Here is a 20,682-nt window from a genome sequence, read left to right on the forward strand (position 1 = left end):
CTGTAGCCCAGACAGTGACTGCCTCGGCAGCCTTCGACAGAGAGACTTTCCCCAGGAAAGTCCTGAGAGCAGCCCCCAGAGGAGCCTCATCTCATTTTGTGGGGAGCTCGATTATGATCCTGTCCTCGTTTGCAGTCTCCAGTTTAGCTATGAACTGTGGGAAGAAGATCCAAGAGTCGAGACACAAGCCCGACGGGAACTAGCAACAGTGGACAGATGGATATGCCTTTTATTTTTTAGTTAAGCTGGGCACATCAATGAAAAATTTATTTTTGTTTTACGATGGACACCCACATTATAGCCAGCTGCCTTTAGTGTTCCTGTAGCAAAATGTGACGTGATACATCATGGGTGAAATTTCCTGTGTTGCTGGATGAGACATCCGGAGAGTAAATCGGATGAGAGATCAACAACAGAGGAAAAACGACTGCTGTCATGTCAGAGAAGTCAAGCACTTGGCAACCATCTCAACATCAATCTATGCAAAGATGCTCCATCGATTCATTATACATCAGACTGGTATTCAAAGAGGGGAACAGTATGCAGTAAAACCATCAGACCTCATCCTCTTTTTTACCTCATACTCACAGTAGTCTCAACATCTAAAATGTAAACGAACATAACAGAAATGAGAGAAATCTAAAGGTGATTTAGTAGAAATTGTCTTGTGGTGGTTCATGGACAAATGTCATGATACTAACGTCATTTATGGATCTTATATTTTGCTCTTGGACTGGCTCGGTACTGAACCTCAGATTTCATTTAGCACTACCTGAAATCAAACTAAAGAAGTAATGAAAACTGTCAGGTACTAAAAACTAACTCAGTGTTTACTTAACCTCTTTTGATGTGATTAAATCATGCTTTAACACTGTATTGCATTTAGCCAATATTCAATATTTTTTTCCGTTTATTTTTAGTCTTAACATTTGAGATGTTAAGATTATTTTGTAAAACCAGATTCAGTAGCAATATGTGTTTACATTTCCTTAAAATAAGCCAAGGCAAAAAGTATTGCTTTGCTATTGGTAGTGAACCTCTGGTATATGATACCCAGTTCTATTCACTACAAGAACAGAAACAAATAAATTATGGTGTATGTACGGCATACACCATAATTTATGAGCAACCCTAAACCCTGAAAAACGTGACATATATGAAGAGAGGCTGTCTGTGTGTCCCAAATCCACACAATATACTAATTCTGACAGATTATTAGTATATAGTGTGTTCACACTGAAAACAGTGGTAAAAATGAATAATAGTAAAATGAGACAGTATGCATACTAAATACGTTTTAGTGGGTTGAGGCAAAGTACTCTCATAATTATGAAGTGCACAAAGGAAGCAGAGAAACTGCTTGCAGCACAGAAAACTTTGGCGTCAAAAAAACCTGTAAAACAAGAAGTAAAAACCATAAGACATTTTGTTTTTCTATTTTTAAAGTTGACCTTGTAGTGACATTTCAGAGAATCAGTTTGACATCACATTTTTTTGTCACTTCTGCTTAGTATAAAGATGTTAAGCTTCTTGTTTTTATACAAACTCGTAACAGTGTACTACAGTAAATAAGAGTACACTGTAGAATTGATATGTAGCATGGACTTGAGTCACAGTTCATGTTCTCATCTTCTGTGGAACAAGCTGAGGTTTGTGGATATTTTTGCCTTTGTCTGGGTCAATGATCAGAACATGGCTGTTTTATGGAGGACTGTGAAACACTGATGCTTCTCAAACCCATGTGTATGTTGTCATGTTGCCACCAGAGGGCAGTATTGTCATTAAAGATAGCAACACTTTCCAGCACTGTCCTGTTTCTTTCACAAGTATGGTATTTATTTTTAAAACAAGCGCTCTTAGGAATACAGATCAAGTTTTAAACATAATTTTTGTGTATGAAAAAAAATTACAAACAAGACAAATAGATTGTGATTCAAGTTTGCATTGGTGATCATGTAGTCTGTTGTCTGTATATGAAGATCTGACAAAGAGCTTATCTTTATCCAATGCTGTGTGAGAATGTCCTTTAATGTGTTGTCTTCAGAGTGTGTCAAGGCTCTTCAGCCTGCGTTCAGTGAAGAAACGGTGTGACTGGTGGGTCTGGTTTGGGATGTTACCTCCTGGGGCCGCACTGAAGTAGGACAGCATGGATCTGTTGTTCTGCCTCTGTGCTGCCTTCTCACCGTCCTCCTCATCATCATCCCTGAGGACAGATTGAACAAAACTGGTGTTTAATACTGCGGTTAGTACTTATCTCCTGAGGTCAAATAATTTGCACAGACATTAACTGTGACATAGAAATGAGCGGGATGTGGTTTTCACACACTGACACATGTAAGCAATCTTGTCGTCACACACAAACACAACAAAACTATTTTTAGAAGCATTTTGTCAAGATTCTTGGCTTCTATGGACTTGGAAAAAGCTGGAAACCATTTCTAACCATTTCTGAGAGTAGTTTTTGACAGCAGAATCACCAAAGGCAGGGATAATGTAAATTGTGTTTAATGCTGGATTTCAATGGCATTTATTCTATTATTTATTCTAAATCAGCATCTCTCTTTATACATCCAAGAATAAAGGTTAAAGTTGAGTCTGAAGCCTTTTTACCAGTGAACAGTGACCGCCTTGCTGTCCATTAGGGTTTGGGCAGTGCTCCAGCTAAAGCGGACAAACTGAGGGTAACCAAACACTGGGTCCAGGTACTTTGACAGCCACGTTTTCGTCTTGGGGTCTAAAAGACACAGGAAAAATCTCAATGCAGTTTTTACATGTAGATATTTTTCTATTGGTCTTAGGCTGGTTTAGGTAGGGTTACAAGGAAAAAGTTTTTTTTTCCAAAACACTGACTCATAATAGTGTAAGTACATTCAAATTATGATTTTATCAATTGCATTTAACAAGTGTTTTTCATGGATGTCATTATGGAAGCATTAGAATGGCTGCTGATTGTTACCATTTGGGTATCCTGAGCCATAATCTTTATCCACATCTCCCAGGACCTCTGCAAAGTTCCAGCCTTTTACAACATGATCCCTGGCAACCTGAAAATAACCACACAACATAAACATAGCCACAGACCCAATCTGAACAGGCCTTACAAACTGGACATCGAGATATTAAGCACCACCAATATGTGGTCCATAACCCTAAATGAAAGCCACTGCAATAACAAGGAAAAGTGGCTAAAGAATTCCACTCAACTCTTTATAAGTAATAGAAATAATATTGCACTACATGTTGCTCATCATAAATAACCTTACTTCATGTAAAGGGAAAGATATGAAACTGACCAAACAACACAGTAAATGTAATAAGAAAGTAAGCAAGAAAGAAAGACTGAAAATGGACCACCAACCTTCGCACAGATACTGGCTGCACTGACGATGGGGAAGAGGGAGTCAGCCTTTGGCCTCACAGTCACCTCGATACCCGGGAACCGCTGGGAGAGTTTCTCCTCATATTTCTCTGCTGGCCCAACTGTGTCCACATAAATCTGCAGAACACCAGACACGACAGTGGGAGGACCAGACCAAGACAGAACCAAGAAAGAAAAAGGAAGATGAGGGTGCGAAAATTTTTAAAAAGCGTAGGAATCACTGAGTTACAGTACTAACTGTAAAACTGTAATTTCCAGCCCCACTTTAATTAGTAGAACTCATTCATGTTTTTCAGGGTCAACCATAGAAAATAAGAAGGTAATCCCCATGGCCACCTGTAATAGGTATGAAATTGCATGAAAGATTTTTTACATTTTGATGGCCTGACTGAAGATGAAAAGGAGCTGTATGTGGTTAGAAAAGATAATATAAAGGCACAATTTGTCCATATAAAGACAAATTAAGAAAATAAGACCTGCTCAGCACAATAAAACACTGGATGTGCAAGTATTGTGTAAATGACTTATTTACCTCTTTGACCTGTACTCCACTGGCCAAGGCATACTGCACCAGGCCAATTGCTGTATCATGTGAAAGGGCGTTCAGGTTGTATTTTGTCCTAGAAGAAAAAGCACAGATTGTGTTATTGTGTGTATGTATTTCAGTAACAGTGCTCAGTGTGCCAAATACCTCTGTAACATGCTGGTAGAAATGGTGTTAGGTGAGAGAATCTGCAGTGCCCAGCCCACATAACTTCTGGCTTCATCCAGTTTTTGGAAAAGGTTCTCCCTTTCTGTCTCTGTTAGGGTCTTTGAATCTGATAAGGGGATAAAAATTTATCAATTTAAGGAAGCAGTGGAAAGATTTACGACCCCAATTCCAAAAAAGTTGGGACAGAGGCAACAAAAAGCAGGGAAAGTCAGTAGTTTTAACAAAGAAGAGCTTTCAGCTAATTAGGTTAATTGACCGATCAGTAACATGACCGGATATAAAAAGAACATCTTAGAGAGTCACTATCTTTGAGAAGTAAAGGTTCAGAGGTTCATTAATCTGTGTCAACAAATTGTTGAACAATTTCAGAATAATGTCCCTCAACACAAACTTGACTTTAAATATATCATAACATCATCAGCACATAATATCATCAAAAGATTCAGAGAATCAAGAGAAAAGGCCAAAACACGATTGTGGATACCCATGATCTCCGGGCCCTCAGACAGCATTGCATTAAAAACAGACATAATCATCATCTCATGTAAAATGATCTATGGTGAAGTGGAAAATTGTTCTGTGTTCATCAAAATTTTACATTCTTTTTGGCAACCATGGGCACCACGTCCTCAGGGCTAAAAAGGAGAGGGACCTTTCAGCTGGTTATCAGAGCTCAGTTCAAAAGCCTGCAAATCATGGCATTCTGTTTTATGTTTATGTTTTTACACAGCGTCCCAACTTTTTTGGAATTGGGCTTGTACTTACCGCACTGCCAGTGCATAAATTATATGTTATTCAATATGCATAGGCTGTTGATTTGCAAGTTGGAGTTTTTTAACCTACAGTTATTTAACTCAGGAAATGGCGAACAAGCCGCTTCACATGATTATCTTTTTTTCTGGGGATTAATGGGTTCAAATCAAGGTAAAAAAGGCTGTGCACTGTTATTTAGTTTAGTTGTTAAACAAAATTACCTGCCACTTGCAAGTCTTTTAGGTCTTCTTTTTTGGATACCGGACAGAAACAAATTCCATACACCATGGGCCCTGGATCACAAAACACAAATCTCACATTAATATAATACATATGTCACAAAGCAGTCACTGTTTAAACAATTGACAGTGTGGCAGACAGAAGACAATCTAATTATCTCAGTGATAAATGATGGATGACTGCAAACAAAGATCTCAGGATGGAGCCTTATTTCTTCTAAAGTTAACCAATTACTTACCCAGCACAGGCCCCCTGCCTGCCTCATCTATGCCCAAACAGCAGTCCTCCATCTTACAGACATCAGGAATCGGAGAAGCCAGCCGGCAGCTGACAGAGTTGTCCTTTTCAAAATGACTGAGATCCATGACCACTGGCTGCGAAGACAAATGAAACCATGGGGTGAAAATAATGTTTTAAATATTGCACAGAAAGAGGAAACAATATATTCCACTAAATATCAGCAAATTCTGGTGGCAAATGTCAGACACTCAGTCCAGAAAGTGAAGCTTAAAGGACAATGACCCAAAGCAAACCTGAAAATTCAAATTGAACTACTTCACAAAACACAGACTGACTTTTTTTTTTAACAGGCGTCACAGTCTCCAAACACCCCAGGGAATCTTAAAGCATACTGTGGGCGCATGGCAGCCTAAATCCTGAAGGAAATCTGAAGCAATGTGCAAGGGCAAGTGGGTGAAAATGAATCAACAAATAACAGACTGTTTACAAAGTGGGTTATCTGCCAAAGTCTGGGTGCTGAATACTAACTAGGTGCTGGAGATTTTGAACATATCACAATTAGTGTTTTTCTTTTTTATGTTGACGAAGTGAAGGTGAATTAACATTTCTGTTTATTGCTTTAACGTGTCATGTATTCACTTTGCTAACATTACAAACTCCTCATTCAACTGTAAAATCTCTATCCCGCACACATGGATCTGTGGTTGCGGGATTATTAGCATTAAAAAGCAGCCAACCTGTCGTGTTAACTACACAAATGTCAGACACACCGAAGGTGTTTATAGCAGAATACGGTGTTTCCTGTTTATAGTTTATTTTATAGTGTCGTGATGTTAATGTGGAGCAGGTCCTTGAACTTCCGCGGCTAAATGCTACACACTGTTTCCTGTTTACCTGACTAATGTAGGATGTTGTGAGAAAACATTTAAAGAGCACAGACCCCGATAAACGTAAAAAAATCTTATTCTCACCAAACTTTGACCAGACTCCTCAATATTTGTTTCTCCTGCGTATTTGGGCCTCCCTATGACGTCACAGGCTGGTTCTTCTTCGTCTGCTGGTTTTTGGCTCTTTTGCTGTGGCCAGACCATGTCATGGCGCATTACTGCCACCACCTGGTCCTAAAGAGATACAACTAGACAGCGATAAATAGATACATAAGAAATAAATAAGAAAACAGCGTCATGTTCTTTCATTCTATCTGCTCAGTTCTGAAACTCTGAGACAAAAACAGATGAAATTTCTCTCCAGAATATCTTTGGGAAGATCATTTAAATCAAAGTTTAATATCAGTTTTCTTCAATATCAGTTGAGGTTTTGGACAATAAAGCACAACACAGCACAAAAATAAAGCATAATATGTTCTAAGGAGGGCAACACAGTGGCTTAGTGGTTATCACTGTTGCCTCACAGCAAAAAGGTTCCTGGTCTGAATCCCATCAGGGACCTTTCTGCGTAGAGTTTGCATGTTCTCCCTGTGCTTGTGTGGGTTTTCTCCAGGTACTCTGGTTTCCTCCCACAGTCCAAAAACATGTATGTCAGGTTGATTGGTGACTCTAAATTGCCCATAGGAGTGAGTGTGAGTGTGTGAGGTTGTTTGTCTCTATGTGGCCCTGTGATGGACTGGTGACCTGTCCAGGGTGGACCCCTGCCTTTCACCCAAAGAGAGCTGGGATAGGCTCCAGCAGATCCCTGTGACCCTGGTTAGGAATAAGCAGGTATAGATGATGGATGGATCTGGCGCCTGCAGGCTATTGATTTTTCTCCTAATTTAAATAATGCACTTTTAATTTTGTAAGCTCAAACCGTAGTCTGGATAAACCCTGTGCTTCTCATCATCTACTGTTTACTCTTCATCCCGTTAATTTAGTCAATTCTTTTTCAACATGTGCTTATTTATTTATTTCTCTATACAAAGTACCATGTTCTGTGGCTTTCTTGGCACTTCTGCCTGCAAATACATTTCCTTTGATGCCTATATATGTGCTGATATCCATACAAATACAAACATCTTACATATTCAACACATTGCAGTAATATCGTAAAAACTGAGATTTCTAACTAACTAACCTAAAAATGAAGAAAAAAATTAAGATGAGTGGTGAAATATTTCAACCAACACGAGAAGTCCAGTTGCAATGACTGAGCTTCTAGGTCACAGTAATCACAACAACTGATTGATCCCCAGTATAGACTGATAATTCCTCACTGATTTGTCACAAATGTTAATGCTGAAATCTAGAGCAGAGTTCCTTGGGGTGTATGTACATTTCTAACCTAGAAGTAACAGTGACCTTGACTTGCTTGGTGGCTATAAAATAAACTCTGTATTTGTGTTATTCCAAGCATGGTATAATCTACAATAGATGGGTGGAGCTTACATATTCAACATAATCTAATGTGACCACCACCTAAGGGTCCCTAGTCTGACCTGAAAATTTACATTTTACTACTTAATTAGTCTTAGCAATTCATAATTCAACTTCACTCTTGCATTTTGCTTCATAATGCTAAATTGCACTTTTCTAGACACATACGTCTCAATTTCAGGTATAATCATATGAATATCACTTAATTCAGACCAAATGCAGTGTGACTCATTTTTTAAATTCATTTATCAAGCAATCCTTATTTGTTTCTTTCCAAACTGATCTTTAACTTTATCTTTCCACCATGTCTATGATCATCTTTATTTTACATTGCCCTCAAACATAAAGTCAGTACCATGAGCTTGACATTTTGATGGCCTCTGAATGGGCTTTAACTGCAGCTGAATGTGGAGGCAGGGAAGGAGGTTCAGGTGGAGAGGACAGGGCAGAGTGAAAGGAAAGCCATGTACAAAAGTCCAAGTGTATGCTGGTTACTGAGCTGAAATTGGCCATGCCTCTGGCGTTTTACGCCCACCCCTTCTCTCTCTCTTTCTGTCCCTCTGCCTCTCTCTGAATGGCTCTCTTTGTCTTTCTCAGTAACACGCAGTCCCCAGCCGATTAAATGTGGGGAATTAGTAGTCAATTTTAGCCTACCGCACACACAAACACACTAAACAGCTTAGCTTGGTGGGGCTCTGATGATTACAGTTCACACGTCAGCAGTGTGTTTTTAATTTTTTTTTTTACCCTTCACTTGCTAAATACAACAATGCTCTAACACAGGATGTTTATAAATAAATCGATTTAATAAATGACAACAATAATATTTCGACGTTGCTTTTCTTGTAAGGAAGCAAAATACTCAAGTAAATGTATAGCAAACACTTTACAAAACTACCCAGAATTATACAAAAGGAAGAAAGCAAAGGTGTGAACACACAATGGACTACCAATTACATAAAAATAATAACTAAATGGTAAGAGGGTCAGTATAAAATGATAAAGTCTGCATCACATACAGTAATACAAGTGAAACCTATGTGGTAATGACCATTATTCACATTGCTAAAGAGGAAGGAACACAACATAGGAAAAACTGTAATGGCAAAAAAACATGTTTTTGGCCTACATGCAGTGCGGAACATGTGATTCTAATCCTTAACTAGGAAGCAAAGCTGACCAAGTGTCTCGAGAGAGTTGGCTGAGACTTATAGATTTCAGCTCAGTTACTGGATAAATCACACGTGAATCTGCAAAATGTTAAGCACTTAGAAAGCAAAGTTAATGTTCTGAAATCCTGAATACCTTCAGGTATCCAGGGTCATATTCCTCCTCTGCTATTGGCACAAATATAATAGTTTTGAGGTAAGTGTCCAAAACTGAGCGATAAGGTGAAACAAATTTTTAAGACCTTTCTTTCCCTCTCGTTTTCCCATTTTTCCCCTTAAATGCTTCATTGTTCAGTTCACGAAGGGCAGAGATACAGACTGAGCTATCTAGAAAGAAGGAATGCTGAAACTATCCTTTTCTGGCCACACAATTAAGCAACACCAGGGAACATCTTAGAGAAACAAAAGATGCTTTTTCGCAAAGCAGTGGTGCAGGTGTATAAGTGTAATATCAAATCAGTCACAATAAAGTTACACCCTAGGATATCAACAACAATAAACTTACTACTCATATAAAATAACACAATAACATTAACAACATTCTTTAGTTTGGTTAATAACATCTGATAATATCAGTCTAAACCCATCTCTTCTGGGTCACTCATCATCTGTCCACTCTTATCTACTGCTTGGGTACACACTTGCTGTACATCCCAACTCATATATTTATGATGGCACACATTTGTTAAGTTTTATTTTTTTTTATTTTTGATTGGCTGTTCACCCATGATTCACACTGTATATGGTGTGAGTTTGTGGCTGTTTAACTGTAAGGCCCATGAATGGGTCTTGCATTACATTGGCTAAAAAAGTAAAAACTTCTGATATAACATCAATATGGCACTCACACACTCACACATAATACACAATCACACATTCACATATTTGCACACACACATACACACAGATCCACTCACACACTTCCCATATTTCCCTCTGCTCAGCTGGTCTCCCCTCAAGGTCTTGTGAGTGTGGTGTAAACAGGCTGCTCCCAGTGTGTGGGGCTGTGGGAGGGGGCCACGCTGGAGGGGTCTCCTATGGTAGTGTACAGAGGCCTCTGTGTAGGGCCCATGTAGGAGAAGGCTGAGTACAGCCCCGGGGCCTGGCTGGAGTGGGCATAGTATGCCCCAGGGGCCTGGTGCTCTCCATATTCAAACTGAGCCCTGGAAGCCAGTGAGGGAAAAGTGGAGCCATAGTGAGGAAGGCTGAGTGGGGTGTAGGTGACATGGGTGCCTGAGGAGGGAGAGGACGAGGCCTCAGCATAGTGGCTTCCAGATGCAGACTCACTCTTGATCTGGGCCTTGGAAGGGTCAGAGGATGACGGAGAGGGTTGAGGCTGCTGCTGCTGTTTAGACAGCCAGGCGGAGTGCCCACTAGCAGCAGCCAGGGCGTAGGCATAAGATGATGCAGAGGATCCAGCTGCAGGAGCCCCGGTTCCGCTCTGTGGGTGGCCATTAGGAGGAAGGTACTGGTCAAACTCATTTACATCAAACGGCTCGATGTTGGACATCACCTCATGGCTGATCTCGCCTATGTCCATGGTGCCAAAGTCGATGTGGGGTTTAGTGCCCGATGATGACGGGCCTCCAGATTCAGCTCCCACCCCGAGACCTCCCCTGGACCCCCCTGATCCTCCAGCTGCTCCTGCTGCCCCTTCCCTCTTGGCATCTGACAGTTTTCCAGACTGGAGTTCTGTCTTTGGAGTGGTGGGGGGCGTGGGTGGGCTGTGACCCTGACCTACAGGAAAGAGAAGAAGGAACAACTTGGTCAGGTGATCTCTGACATCAGGTTTGTCTCCTTTTAGTGCTTCTTTCATAATGCTGCACAGCAAATTCCCTTTTTCGTGACAAAATGCCTTTAAATGTGAATCCTGTGAACCCTTACCAGCAGAATGGTGGTGATGATGGTGGTGATGGTGCAGGTCACCCAAAGGAGACCCAGGACCACCGTTGTGCTCCAGATGCAGGGTCTTGTAGTGTGACTGGGAGTGGCTGGCCTCCCCTTCCCCCTGACCCTCAGACTCACTAGCAGCCATTAGTTTGCCGTTTTTGCGTCTCCGGGGCTGGTATTTGTACTCCGGGTAGTCCTTCTTGTGCTGTTTCCTCAGCCTCTCGGCCTCCTCGATGAATGGCCTCTTGTCGTTGTCGTTCAGCAGCCTGGGGAGAGACAAAAAAAAAGAAGTGATTTAGTGTTCTTGGCTAATGTGGAAGTGTGTTCGTATTAAAATAGGTTATGCTTTAAAATCTTACATATTTTTGTTATTAAGGATGAGACGGATAACGGATAAGAAGAAAATCTCGGTTTGACTGCACATGTTAAAATGTCCTTGTTATAATATAAACCCTATTTCATGTTAATAATGTCAATAATTTCAGGTTATAATTCACCTCCTTTAACGTTTAAGTTGAATGTATACATCCATTCTTACATTTTACGCACGAACACAGGAAATTCTCCGCGCACAGCGTCTCCATACAAACCTCCACAGTTTGCCCAGGGTCTTGCTGAGCTCCGCGTTGTGTAGATGGGGGTACTGGTCAGCCAGTTTCCTCCTCGCCGCTTGAGCCCAGACCATGAAGGCGTTCATGGGCCTCTTCACGTGTGGTTTAGCTTTGTTTCCGTTGTTTATGCGCACCGGCATAGGCACAAGTGTCCAGTCATATCCGTCCAGCACCTGACTCACCGCCTCCCTGATGCCGATTGGGAAGCGATCGTCTTCCTCGTCTGATTTGGATCTGGATCTCCCTCCTTCCTCGCCGCTGCCATCCGTAACACAGAGCGCGGTCGCCTGCTGCGCTGGCCCGGTCAGAGGGGAGTCCTGGCCGTTTGGCCCTCCGGGTTGAGTCGGTGACAGCGAGTGACCATCGTCTGACCCTCCTGGACTCAGCTCAGCCTCGGACAGGCTGTGCTCCTCGCCGGACATGTTTTAAATGAACTTTTAACTAACTCTACTGACAAGAGCAACTACTGAATGCAAAGTTTGTTTCGAAGAAAGTCCACACTATTCGGTGTAATTAAATAGTTTTAATCTAATAAGTCTGGAGTCTACAACGAAACCAGTTATTTCTGACTCTTTTCATGCAAAGCCATACTTCTGCGTAAAAGTCGAAATCCTTTCCACCGTTGACTGGAAATCCTTTTTAGCAAAGGTCGCTACACCTACGATGAAACGCAACATAACAGAAATTATTTAGTTCACAAATGGAGTTAATATTAATTTTAGTTTTTACTGTGAATGAAACACGATTTTTAGCTCAGTCTAAATCGCTTAATAAATTCAGCTGAAGAGCCAAAATTTGACCTCTGGCCAAAAACAATCAGTCCAATTTGGACTAAAGAACAAGATCCAGGAAAATAAAAATAAAAGTAAAAATAATACTCTGTTGATAAATCTTTTGATACACATTAAGACAAAAAACTGTCAATAAAAAGAAGCGCACGGCTCCTCCATGATTAAAGTTACTCATAGCCTGTTAAAAATTCATTTTATTTTAGAAAATGTCTTTTAAAAAATGACATAACTTACCGACTGAGATGTCCAGTGGTGCAACATGGGAGTATGTGTGACTGAGTGTGGAGCCGATGAATGGATGCTCTGTGTGGCAGCGCCGCAGCTTAAAGGGCGCCTTGTGAGCAGGACCGGGAGAAAAAAAACGATTGAAAGTGGAAAACATTCCGAGTCGGGATTCCATCACAGTCCGCCCCGCCCCTCCGGCACCACGCTGCGCTCCCATTGGTCTGCTAATTACCCCGCTGCTCTCCGATTGGTCGAGGCGAACACGCCGTTAATGCCGGCGAAGAGGTGAGAGTTTTACCTCGGAGTGGCTTAAATGGCTCCACAGTGCGTCCATTTAGAGGCAGGAGAAGGCCAGCTTTGTTGGACGTGTTAACATGTTATATCAAACAAATAAACAATCATGAGAAGAGTTATTGCCTGGTGTGGTCACCTTCCTCAAAAAATAAAAATAATAATCACCCTTAAATTGTGACTGTGCTTAATTTGATACAGGAAATAAAACTCGAGTAACAAAACAAATCTTGTAAAACTCAACCGAAGCACATAAAGACTGGTTTATTATTATTGCTATTATTAAAAAAGAAAACAATTTAAAGCATGGTTTAGTGCTTGTGTGTTATTTATTTAATATTTGCTTAGTCCATGAGCATAAATAATCGTTGAAACCAATATAATCTTTAAACAAATAAAGAAAACGCTTATACAGAGTATCTTCTCTAGTGCAATTTAAAAAGAATCAATAAAATAAAAAAAGCTTTTATTGGAAAGTTCAAACTACATCACATTTACGTTGCAGGTCGATATTAAAATGAATTAATAAATGAGCAAATCTAATCAAATCAAAGTGAGACCAGTATGAAGTACCGACTGGCAAATCCTTGAAACAAACCCAATTCACAGGAAAACCATCCATCCATCAGACTGGACTTTCCAATGATTCTGCTTTTGAGTATAAAACCGTGACGGTCGATTTGAGCATTTTTGTAGGTTTTTGGTCGGTGTCGGTAACGCATGGCCAGATGGGAAGGGAGAGCTTCGTCTTTAGAGGCATCAGATGCGCACCCGGTCACACACACACACACACACACACACACACACACACACACACACACACACACACACGATGAATGCAACAATAACCCCTGTGTGTCCACTGCCCCTCTCTCTCTTTGCTCCCGTTGTCTCAGTCTCAGGTGAATTTGAGCCATGTGATCAAACGCCCAAGCCTCAATCCATTAACCCTCGTAAATGAAAAAAATGGGGAACAAATGCAGTTTTGTGCTGCAAACATGGAAAAAAATGATAACAGAGAACGATGTGTGCGTTTTTCTGCCCTTGTGTCCCGAGCATAGACACCAGTCCCGCACACGCTGAAAATACTCTGCAGCGGACGGGACACGTGGATCTGTTTCTCCGACACTTTTCTGTTTCTAAATAATCCGCATCACCTGGAGTTGGGCCTCGGTGCTGATGATAGGGGGCTGTGTTTTGGGACGAAGGGGTGATGGGTTGGCAGTGGTGACGGGGGTGCACCTACATGTTGCCCCGACCAACTGGCACCACTGGGATCCTGCGTGAGGCCTCCGGGGCTTGTGAAGTGAGTGTGTCTGTATGTGTGTTGTTCTGCAGGTTTTTACAGTGGACCGGAGGAAGCTGCGGTTTCCCAGTGTGTAGTTATTGCAGCTGGATGCGCGGGGCCCCCCAGGGAGCCGGTCTGACAGGGCAAGGTGGTTTTCACATCACCAGTGTGTGTCCTTAATGATAACATGCTTTAAACTCATATATCGACCCATTGGAGCCTTTAATAATAATGTCAGTTTTTATACCTGAACATTAGTGCGAAATACTTTATTTTACAGCACAGTGACACTAACCAACCTCACTGCTGAGTTTATACAATGAACAATTACATGTTTTATCTCCTGCGGTGCCTGCGATAATGAGCCTGTGAATTTTCCCTGTGGGCTCGTTTTGCTGCGTTGTCTTTTAAAGTTGTCATTTAATATTTGGCTCCGGTTTCATATTTATCATTTCTGAGACTAAAAATAAAAAAAAAAAAGCTTAGGCAAAAACAACAACGTTCGAATTATATAGACTATCCTGAGATGTAAAAACCTCTGTCTATCTATTTATGGCCTATTCACGATATTTTTTTAATTTTTATTTTTCGTAATTATGTGCGCGATCAAATGTTTACAAATAATCTGAAATAGTCTAAATGTTATTGGCTTATTTAATTTATTAATTTATTTTAATTTAATTTTCCCTTCAAAGGGCTCGTCATGCTTCGTAACCCAAACATTAGAATCGCAGCTATTTAACCTTTTCATTGTGTCATTTATGCGTGTCGTTATAAATATATGCTATATTATAAATGTAGGCTGATTATTTAATGAAGCTATTAAAATCTGTAATAATAACAACAAACAAAGAAAAAACCCGTGGCCTTTGGTTATTTTCCAAATGTACCGATTTCCGGTCTTTTATTTTTGAATGTGATGTTATTTTTCACATAAATGTCTTTTGCTTATAACGAACGAAAACAAAGAAAATGTAATTTGTCTTTTTTATTGTCAGTAGAGAATTTGCAGGATCTGTTTGTCAGGGTCAGGTCTCAGAAAGTTGCTTAACGGTTCGTCAACACTGACTATTTTCTTTGCTATAAAACCAGTTTCATTTTGAAGATGCTGACTCTGATAACCAGAGTTTACGATTTTTATTTTATTGTCACTTCCTTCATGTTTGCCTGCAGGTCACTGAAAAAAAGGCTTAGGCCTATATTTCTTTTTTTTTTTTAGTCGTGTTGTTGCTCCAACATTTTCAGACTTGCCTTTAGAAAAATATAATGTCAAACAGGTTTTTGCATGTGATATTTGCATGTTATATTTGCAAATATCAGACTGTTTTCTGTATGTTTTCATTCAGACACTGTTTGAACTGGAAGCGGTTCATCCAGAGGTGAAACTGTTCACTTTAATACACAGAGCCTGTAGTAATGACACTGGCTCCCAGAACAGATTCATTATTAAGGGACAAGCAACTGACTGACTGTTATTTTCTTATAATTAGAAACTTTAACATGTTTTGCCTCTCTGGAGTTTAATATTATTCATGAGCTTTTATCATAAAAAAGTTGTAAAAAGCACACAAAGAGCTTTTTTTGCTTGGTCATCCAAATCTCAGAGCTTCATAAATGTCTGATTTCAATCTCACTGTTGGTCCATTAAAAAATATGTAGACAGCTTGTTGGCTACATATGAACAATGGATGTTAGAGCTACATGGGTATTACACCTGTCACACATCTTTATCACCTGTTCATGTCTTCAAGATCATTTCCATGATAAAAACAGATGACAGAAATCCCAAGTTTTGCTCTGGAGTTAAAGCAACGCTTCTTTAGATATTACCATGTGAAACTGTCCTGGGCCTTGGGGCAGATGCATCGTGTTAGAAAATAGAGCTCACATGGTCACGTCGGTGCTAACCTGCCATGTGACTGCAGTAATGGGCCTCTCCATGGCGGCACACACCACTGTGTCACAAGAGAGTGTTTCCTACTGGGGGTGAGCTGGGAGAAGATGAGAAGACAAGGTCTCATGATCATCAGGGAGGTCAAATATCATGATCAGCTGGGGGGGGGGTCAAACAGTCAGCCTTCAGATGCACACACACGTGGATGACATGGAGTCGCCCAGAGTAGATTCATTTATACCTGAACATAATTGGTTAGAGAGTTTTTTACACCGAAAATGAGATCACCAGGTGCCAGAAAAGAAAAATAAATTAGGAAAGGAAAGAAACAGAGAAATTGCCCTTTTGCTTTGGCCCAAATACTTAAACATCTCCCAAAGGAAATTCCTGAAATCTGACGATGGTTGGAGAAAAAAGCCAAGAGAGAGAAAAACAGAGATGCAGATAGTGTGAGAGAGAGAGTGTAAGAGGGATGCAGATAAGAGAAGCATGCACAGCGGTCAAACATTCACATGCTGGGTCACATTCTGCATTAAACTGATGTATAATTGGTGGAAAGCATTCATTCCCATGTCAATAGGCGCATTGGGCTTGAAATGAATGGCGTCATTTGTTCCACATGATGATGAAGTCCACAAAAGTATCTGAAATTAAATATTAGAAATGGCAAAGATGGACACAGAGGGATGTTTTCTTCTTGCATAGATTCAGATTTGAATGCAAAGTGTCTCTGTCAGTTTACACGTCTGTTTAAAACGAGTTTATCTGTAGATACAAAGGCTTTTCTCACACTTTGGCTTTCCTCTGCATTTTCTTGGTTTGTGAGAAACTCTGTACAAAATTCATAACTGCTATTCCCTCCCAGGGTTTGTGCAAAAACAAAACACTTGGGGTCAAGGTTTTTGCTGGGGAATTTCCAGCTCAGACGTTAGTCCATCATTATAAGTAACCCTCATGTGACTCAATCATTTTGACTCATACTTTCACCCTGAAAATTTCACATTGTACATCATTGTCCAGCTGATCCGTGAGACACTTCCTCTCTACCACCTCAGATTTTTGGGCCGTGGACTGAAAATCTATAGATAACACAGTTCTAACATTAGTCACCTGTTGTTGGTAAGGAGTTGCTCCAAATTTAACTTTTATTTTAAAATTGCAGAATAGCTGCTAAAACAGGGCTGCAGGTGTTTTCTGGCTTCACAACTTGATTTATTTATCATGCACAATTTTTAACTGGCGATGATGCTGTGACATGCTGTCCATAAAGATGAATAAAAAATGGTTCTGCTATCTGACCTCTGTCACTCCTTTTTTGCCCATTTTCACCCAGTGAATTAGTGCAGCTGCACCACACTTAAATGGGTGCCCCTCTTTTTTCTCTGGGAGTGTATGTGACCAACCATGAATCCTCTCTTTGTGCTCAGTCTCCAGCATTTCCCCCCGTATAGTTTCTGGCCTTCTTCATCTTTTTTATTTGGGGAAGAGGGGTTTCGGTTGCGATGGTGGCAGCACTGGTGAGGTAGTGGTGGTGGTAGCGATGGTGGTGGCGGCAGCAGGGAGGAGAGGGGGGTGATGGGAGCGGGTAACTTGTTGGACAACATTCCTGTGCAGCTGTGGAGGCTGGTGCAGGGTAGGGGGTGGAGGGCAGAGCAGGATCATCATTGCATTATAGGGCACCATGAATGGCCTATTGTTCGGTGGTTTGCTGTGTCTGCGTCTCTTTGCCACAACTTCAGCCTGACTGAGAGAAGCGGAGGAAAAGCAACTGAACAACAGGAGAGATAAAGAAATTCAGAATTGATTGTAGTGTTGATGAGAACAAGAGATGAGGATCATGTGGTGAAAAGACAGAGCAAGAGTAATTGAAAGCCTGAGGAAAAGACCAAAAGAGACTTGGCATTTGTGCGTCTGACTCTGATTCTGATGGTGAAACTCAGACTGTGATGGTGATGATGAAGATGGGGATGATGGGTGTGCTGACAATGGTGGCATTCATATTATAACGGTGTTGCCCCTCAGTCCTAAGTGCCAGCACGCTGTTTAGTCATGCATATATGTTGGCTGTTAGCCGCACTTCAAATTCTTCCTTGCAGTGGTGCAAAGACAAAACAGCAGTTGGAAATGTTTCCTGTGTTAAAGGTGAACAATATGATCCCACTGACACGGTTTTACATGCCAGATTCAATTTACAAATGTGATATTTTAGATATTAAACTTGTACAATGAGAACTGTGACGTTATATTGGTGGATATATTTCATCACAATCACTAAAATAAATAAAATATTGCACAAGGTATTTAAGTTAAGGGAAGTTGAAGAGTAGATTAGCACAGATGGGCACAGGTGTTCAGTGTAGTCATTTTTAATATCAGAAGTTTCCCTCTTCCATGTTTAACTGTGCAATTAAGAATTGTGGTGCAAACAGCTTCATTCAAGACCTGTAACAGAGTCTGGGACCAACTAAAGTGAAAACAAAACATATGATATCACAAAAAAATTATGAAAATAATCACTTTAAAATATATATTTGGTTTATTTATGAAATCTGTCACTCAGTCCCTTCTACCAAAACAAATTATTCAAAACACTCTGGTTAAAAGTTTACATTTCATCTGCCAACCACTTCACTATTGCTTCAAAAACAGAAAAAAACTCAGATGTAACATATTTTATCTGCTTGTGAGATTTTTCAGGAAAACATGTCTTCATTAAAAAAAACACACAACTGTGAAATTCCATTACGGTCGATAAGTGGGATATAGATTTATGAGAGCTTTTAATTAGGAGAGAAGGGGAAACAAAAAGAGAAACAGAAAATGCAGCCTGGACTCTCCAATCATGAGGTCTTCTCAGAACATTTAATTAGTCTGTGTGAACGAGAAAGAGAAAGAGAGAGAGAGTGCGCCTGGCCTGAGGGGTCTGAGGAAAAGATGACTACATGAAAGAGTCTGTTGTTGTCCGAGCAGAGGCAGAGATAAAAGGCAGCAAGCCATAAAGATGGATGAGAGTAGAGTGAAAAATATGGTGATTTATGACATTCCTCGTGTCTGTCATTTTGATGTCTTTGCTTTTTCCTTCAGTATAGTATAACATGTTATAAACAGTATAACCTGTTTTGGTCCATTGTGTGACATTTTGGTACATGTGTCAATTTTCCAGATTTACACTGAAACTATGTGAATATACAGGCAGGACGTCAGGCTGACAGGCCGAGAGGAGCATAAACAAATACAAAGATGATTAAATGACATAAAATGTGGTGTAATAGTTGTTCAACTGGAGGTGAATTTGAATCACACATCCCAAATCATATGCGGGTTAGTCATATTTTAACACTGAATTTTGTTCCAAAGTTTGAAGATTTGCCAACATCTAATAAATCCATGAAGCTCAATAAAAAAGACGAAGACACTGAGCTGCATTTTGTCCTGTTCTTTAATGACCTGTATAATGACTGAATCTGAATAAGCTTCACTGCCATCAAGGATTTTTATGATAAATGATTTGTGTCATAGCCAAAATGATACAAATCATGTGCCTTTCAGAAAAACAGAATTTAAACTGTAAAGAAAAACATGTCCAAAGATTGGCATTTACAATTTTCACTTGATAAATGACAGGTTCATAGTGTAAATCAGGTCTGATTAGCTTGTGATGTTGTAAAAATAATATAATCTGCTGGGTCTCTGATTAACTCCTTCCCTCCAGACTCTCTCTTCAGGTGTTCTGTCCTACCTGGCTCCATATTTGTTGAGTGGTAATTTCATAAAACACAAATAATACAATAAATTAAGAATATGCTACAAAACTAAAAGATCCTAAAGATCCTAAAATAAATTTTGATGCACGGACCCCCTTCAAGATTCAATAATAAAACAAGAATCACATTTAGTTTCAATAAACATTTTTGGAAAACAGACTTAATGAGTCTGACTGAGACAAGACATAAATGTGATGATCAGAATCAGCATAATATCTGTAGCTATAACAGATTAGATTAAAAATGGGAAACAGCTAGTCTGACTCTATCAAAAGTCCACCTAACAGCCTTCATGTTAAATGTTATATGTTTATTCTGGACAAAAACAAAATGTACATGTGGTTATTTGATGTTTTTGTAAATAAGCATATTTTATCAAATGTCAAATTATTCCTTTAAGGCCTGGGAGCAGATAATGTGCTTCAATTTTCAATTAAACCACATGAGACACACACCAAGTGTGGAGATTGATTGCCAGCTCTGTTCACTCAGTAATGCAACCTCACTTTAGATAATATTCATAACATTTAAAGGACTTTTGTGTTGTATGTTGTCATAATTTAAATAAATCAAGATTGCAATAACAAGCTCACTGCAGCTGCTCAGTGTAGTGGGACATTTCTATAGGATTTAAATTAAGACAAAAGCCATGTTTATTTATTTTAAACATGACTGAGTGAGCTTGTGACAGAAACAGACAAATGCAGGGAGTGAAAGAGGCAGACAGGCAAACAGAGAACAAAACAAGCAGGCAGACAGACAGACAGACAGATAGAAGCATCCAGAAGATGTTTGCCCTGTGGTGCTTCCCAGCCCGGTTCAGTCAGGCCTCCTCTGCTGAGCTGAGCTGTGCTGAGCTATACACAATGCTCCTCTGTCCCCCAGCGAGCTGCTTCACAGCTCCACCACACACAACAGCACATTATGGAAACAAAGATCCCCCAGCCACAGCTCCCAGTGCCTAAATACAGTCCCCTGCTGAGCACACATACTGTCACTGGCTCCAGTCGCACAGCCCAGAGCCACAAACTGCCAGTGAGGCCAAAGAGGGCACAGAGATGTATGG

At 40.3% G+C, this 20,682-nt stretch overlaps 2 protein-coding genes across 2 annotated transcripts; both read right to left on the reverse strand.

The window, feature by feature from the left end:
- Positions 1-1,809: 1,809 nt before the first annotated feature.
- rnaseh2a (ribonuclease H2, subunit A) lies at positions 1,810-6,417 on the reverse strand. Its single transcript, XM_026303488.1, has 9 exons — positions 6,296-6,417; positions 5,323-5,458; positions 5,066-5,137; positions 4,071-4,197; positions 3,912-3,999; positions 3,359-3,496; positions 2,957-3,044; positions 2,611-2,734; positions 1,810-2,203 (listed from the first exon to the last, which is right to left on the reverse strand). The coding sequence occupies exons 1-9, from the start codon at positions 6,413-6,415 to the stop codon at positions 2,041-2,043; spliced, it is 1,056 nt and encodes a 351-aa protein (XP_026159273.1). The 5' UTR covers positions 6,416-6,417; the 3' UTR covers positions 1,810-2,040.
- Positions 6,418-8,546: 2,129 nt separating this feature from the next.
- LOC113128803 (transcription factor Sox-10-like) lies at positions 8,547-12,506 on the reverse strand. The gene is made up of 4 exons (XM_026304380.1): positions 12,389-12,506; positions 11,343-12,021; positions 10,747-11,018; positions 8,547-10,599 (listed from the first exon to the last, which is right to left on the reverse strand). Exons 2-4 carry the CDS (start codon positions 11,783-11,785, stop codon positions 9,818-9,820), a joined length of 1,497 nt encoding a protein of 498 aa, XP_026160165.1. The 5' UTR covers positions 11,786-12,021; positions 12,389-12,506; the 3' UTR covers positions 8,547-9,817.
- Between the last annotated feature and the right edge of the window lie 8,176 nt (positions 12,507-20,682).

Source organism: Mastacembelus armatus, chromosome 1 (genome assembly GCF_900324485.2).
Source record: "Mastacembelus armatus chromosome 1, fMasArm1.2, whole genome shotgun sequence".
NCBI classification, from domain to species: Eukaryota; Metazoa; Chordata; class Actinopteri; order Synbranchiformes; family Mastacembelidae; genus Mastacembelus; species Mastacembelus armatus.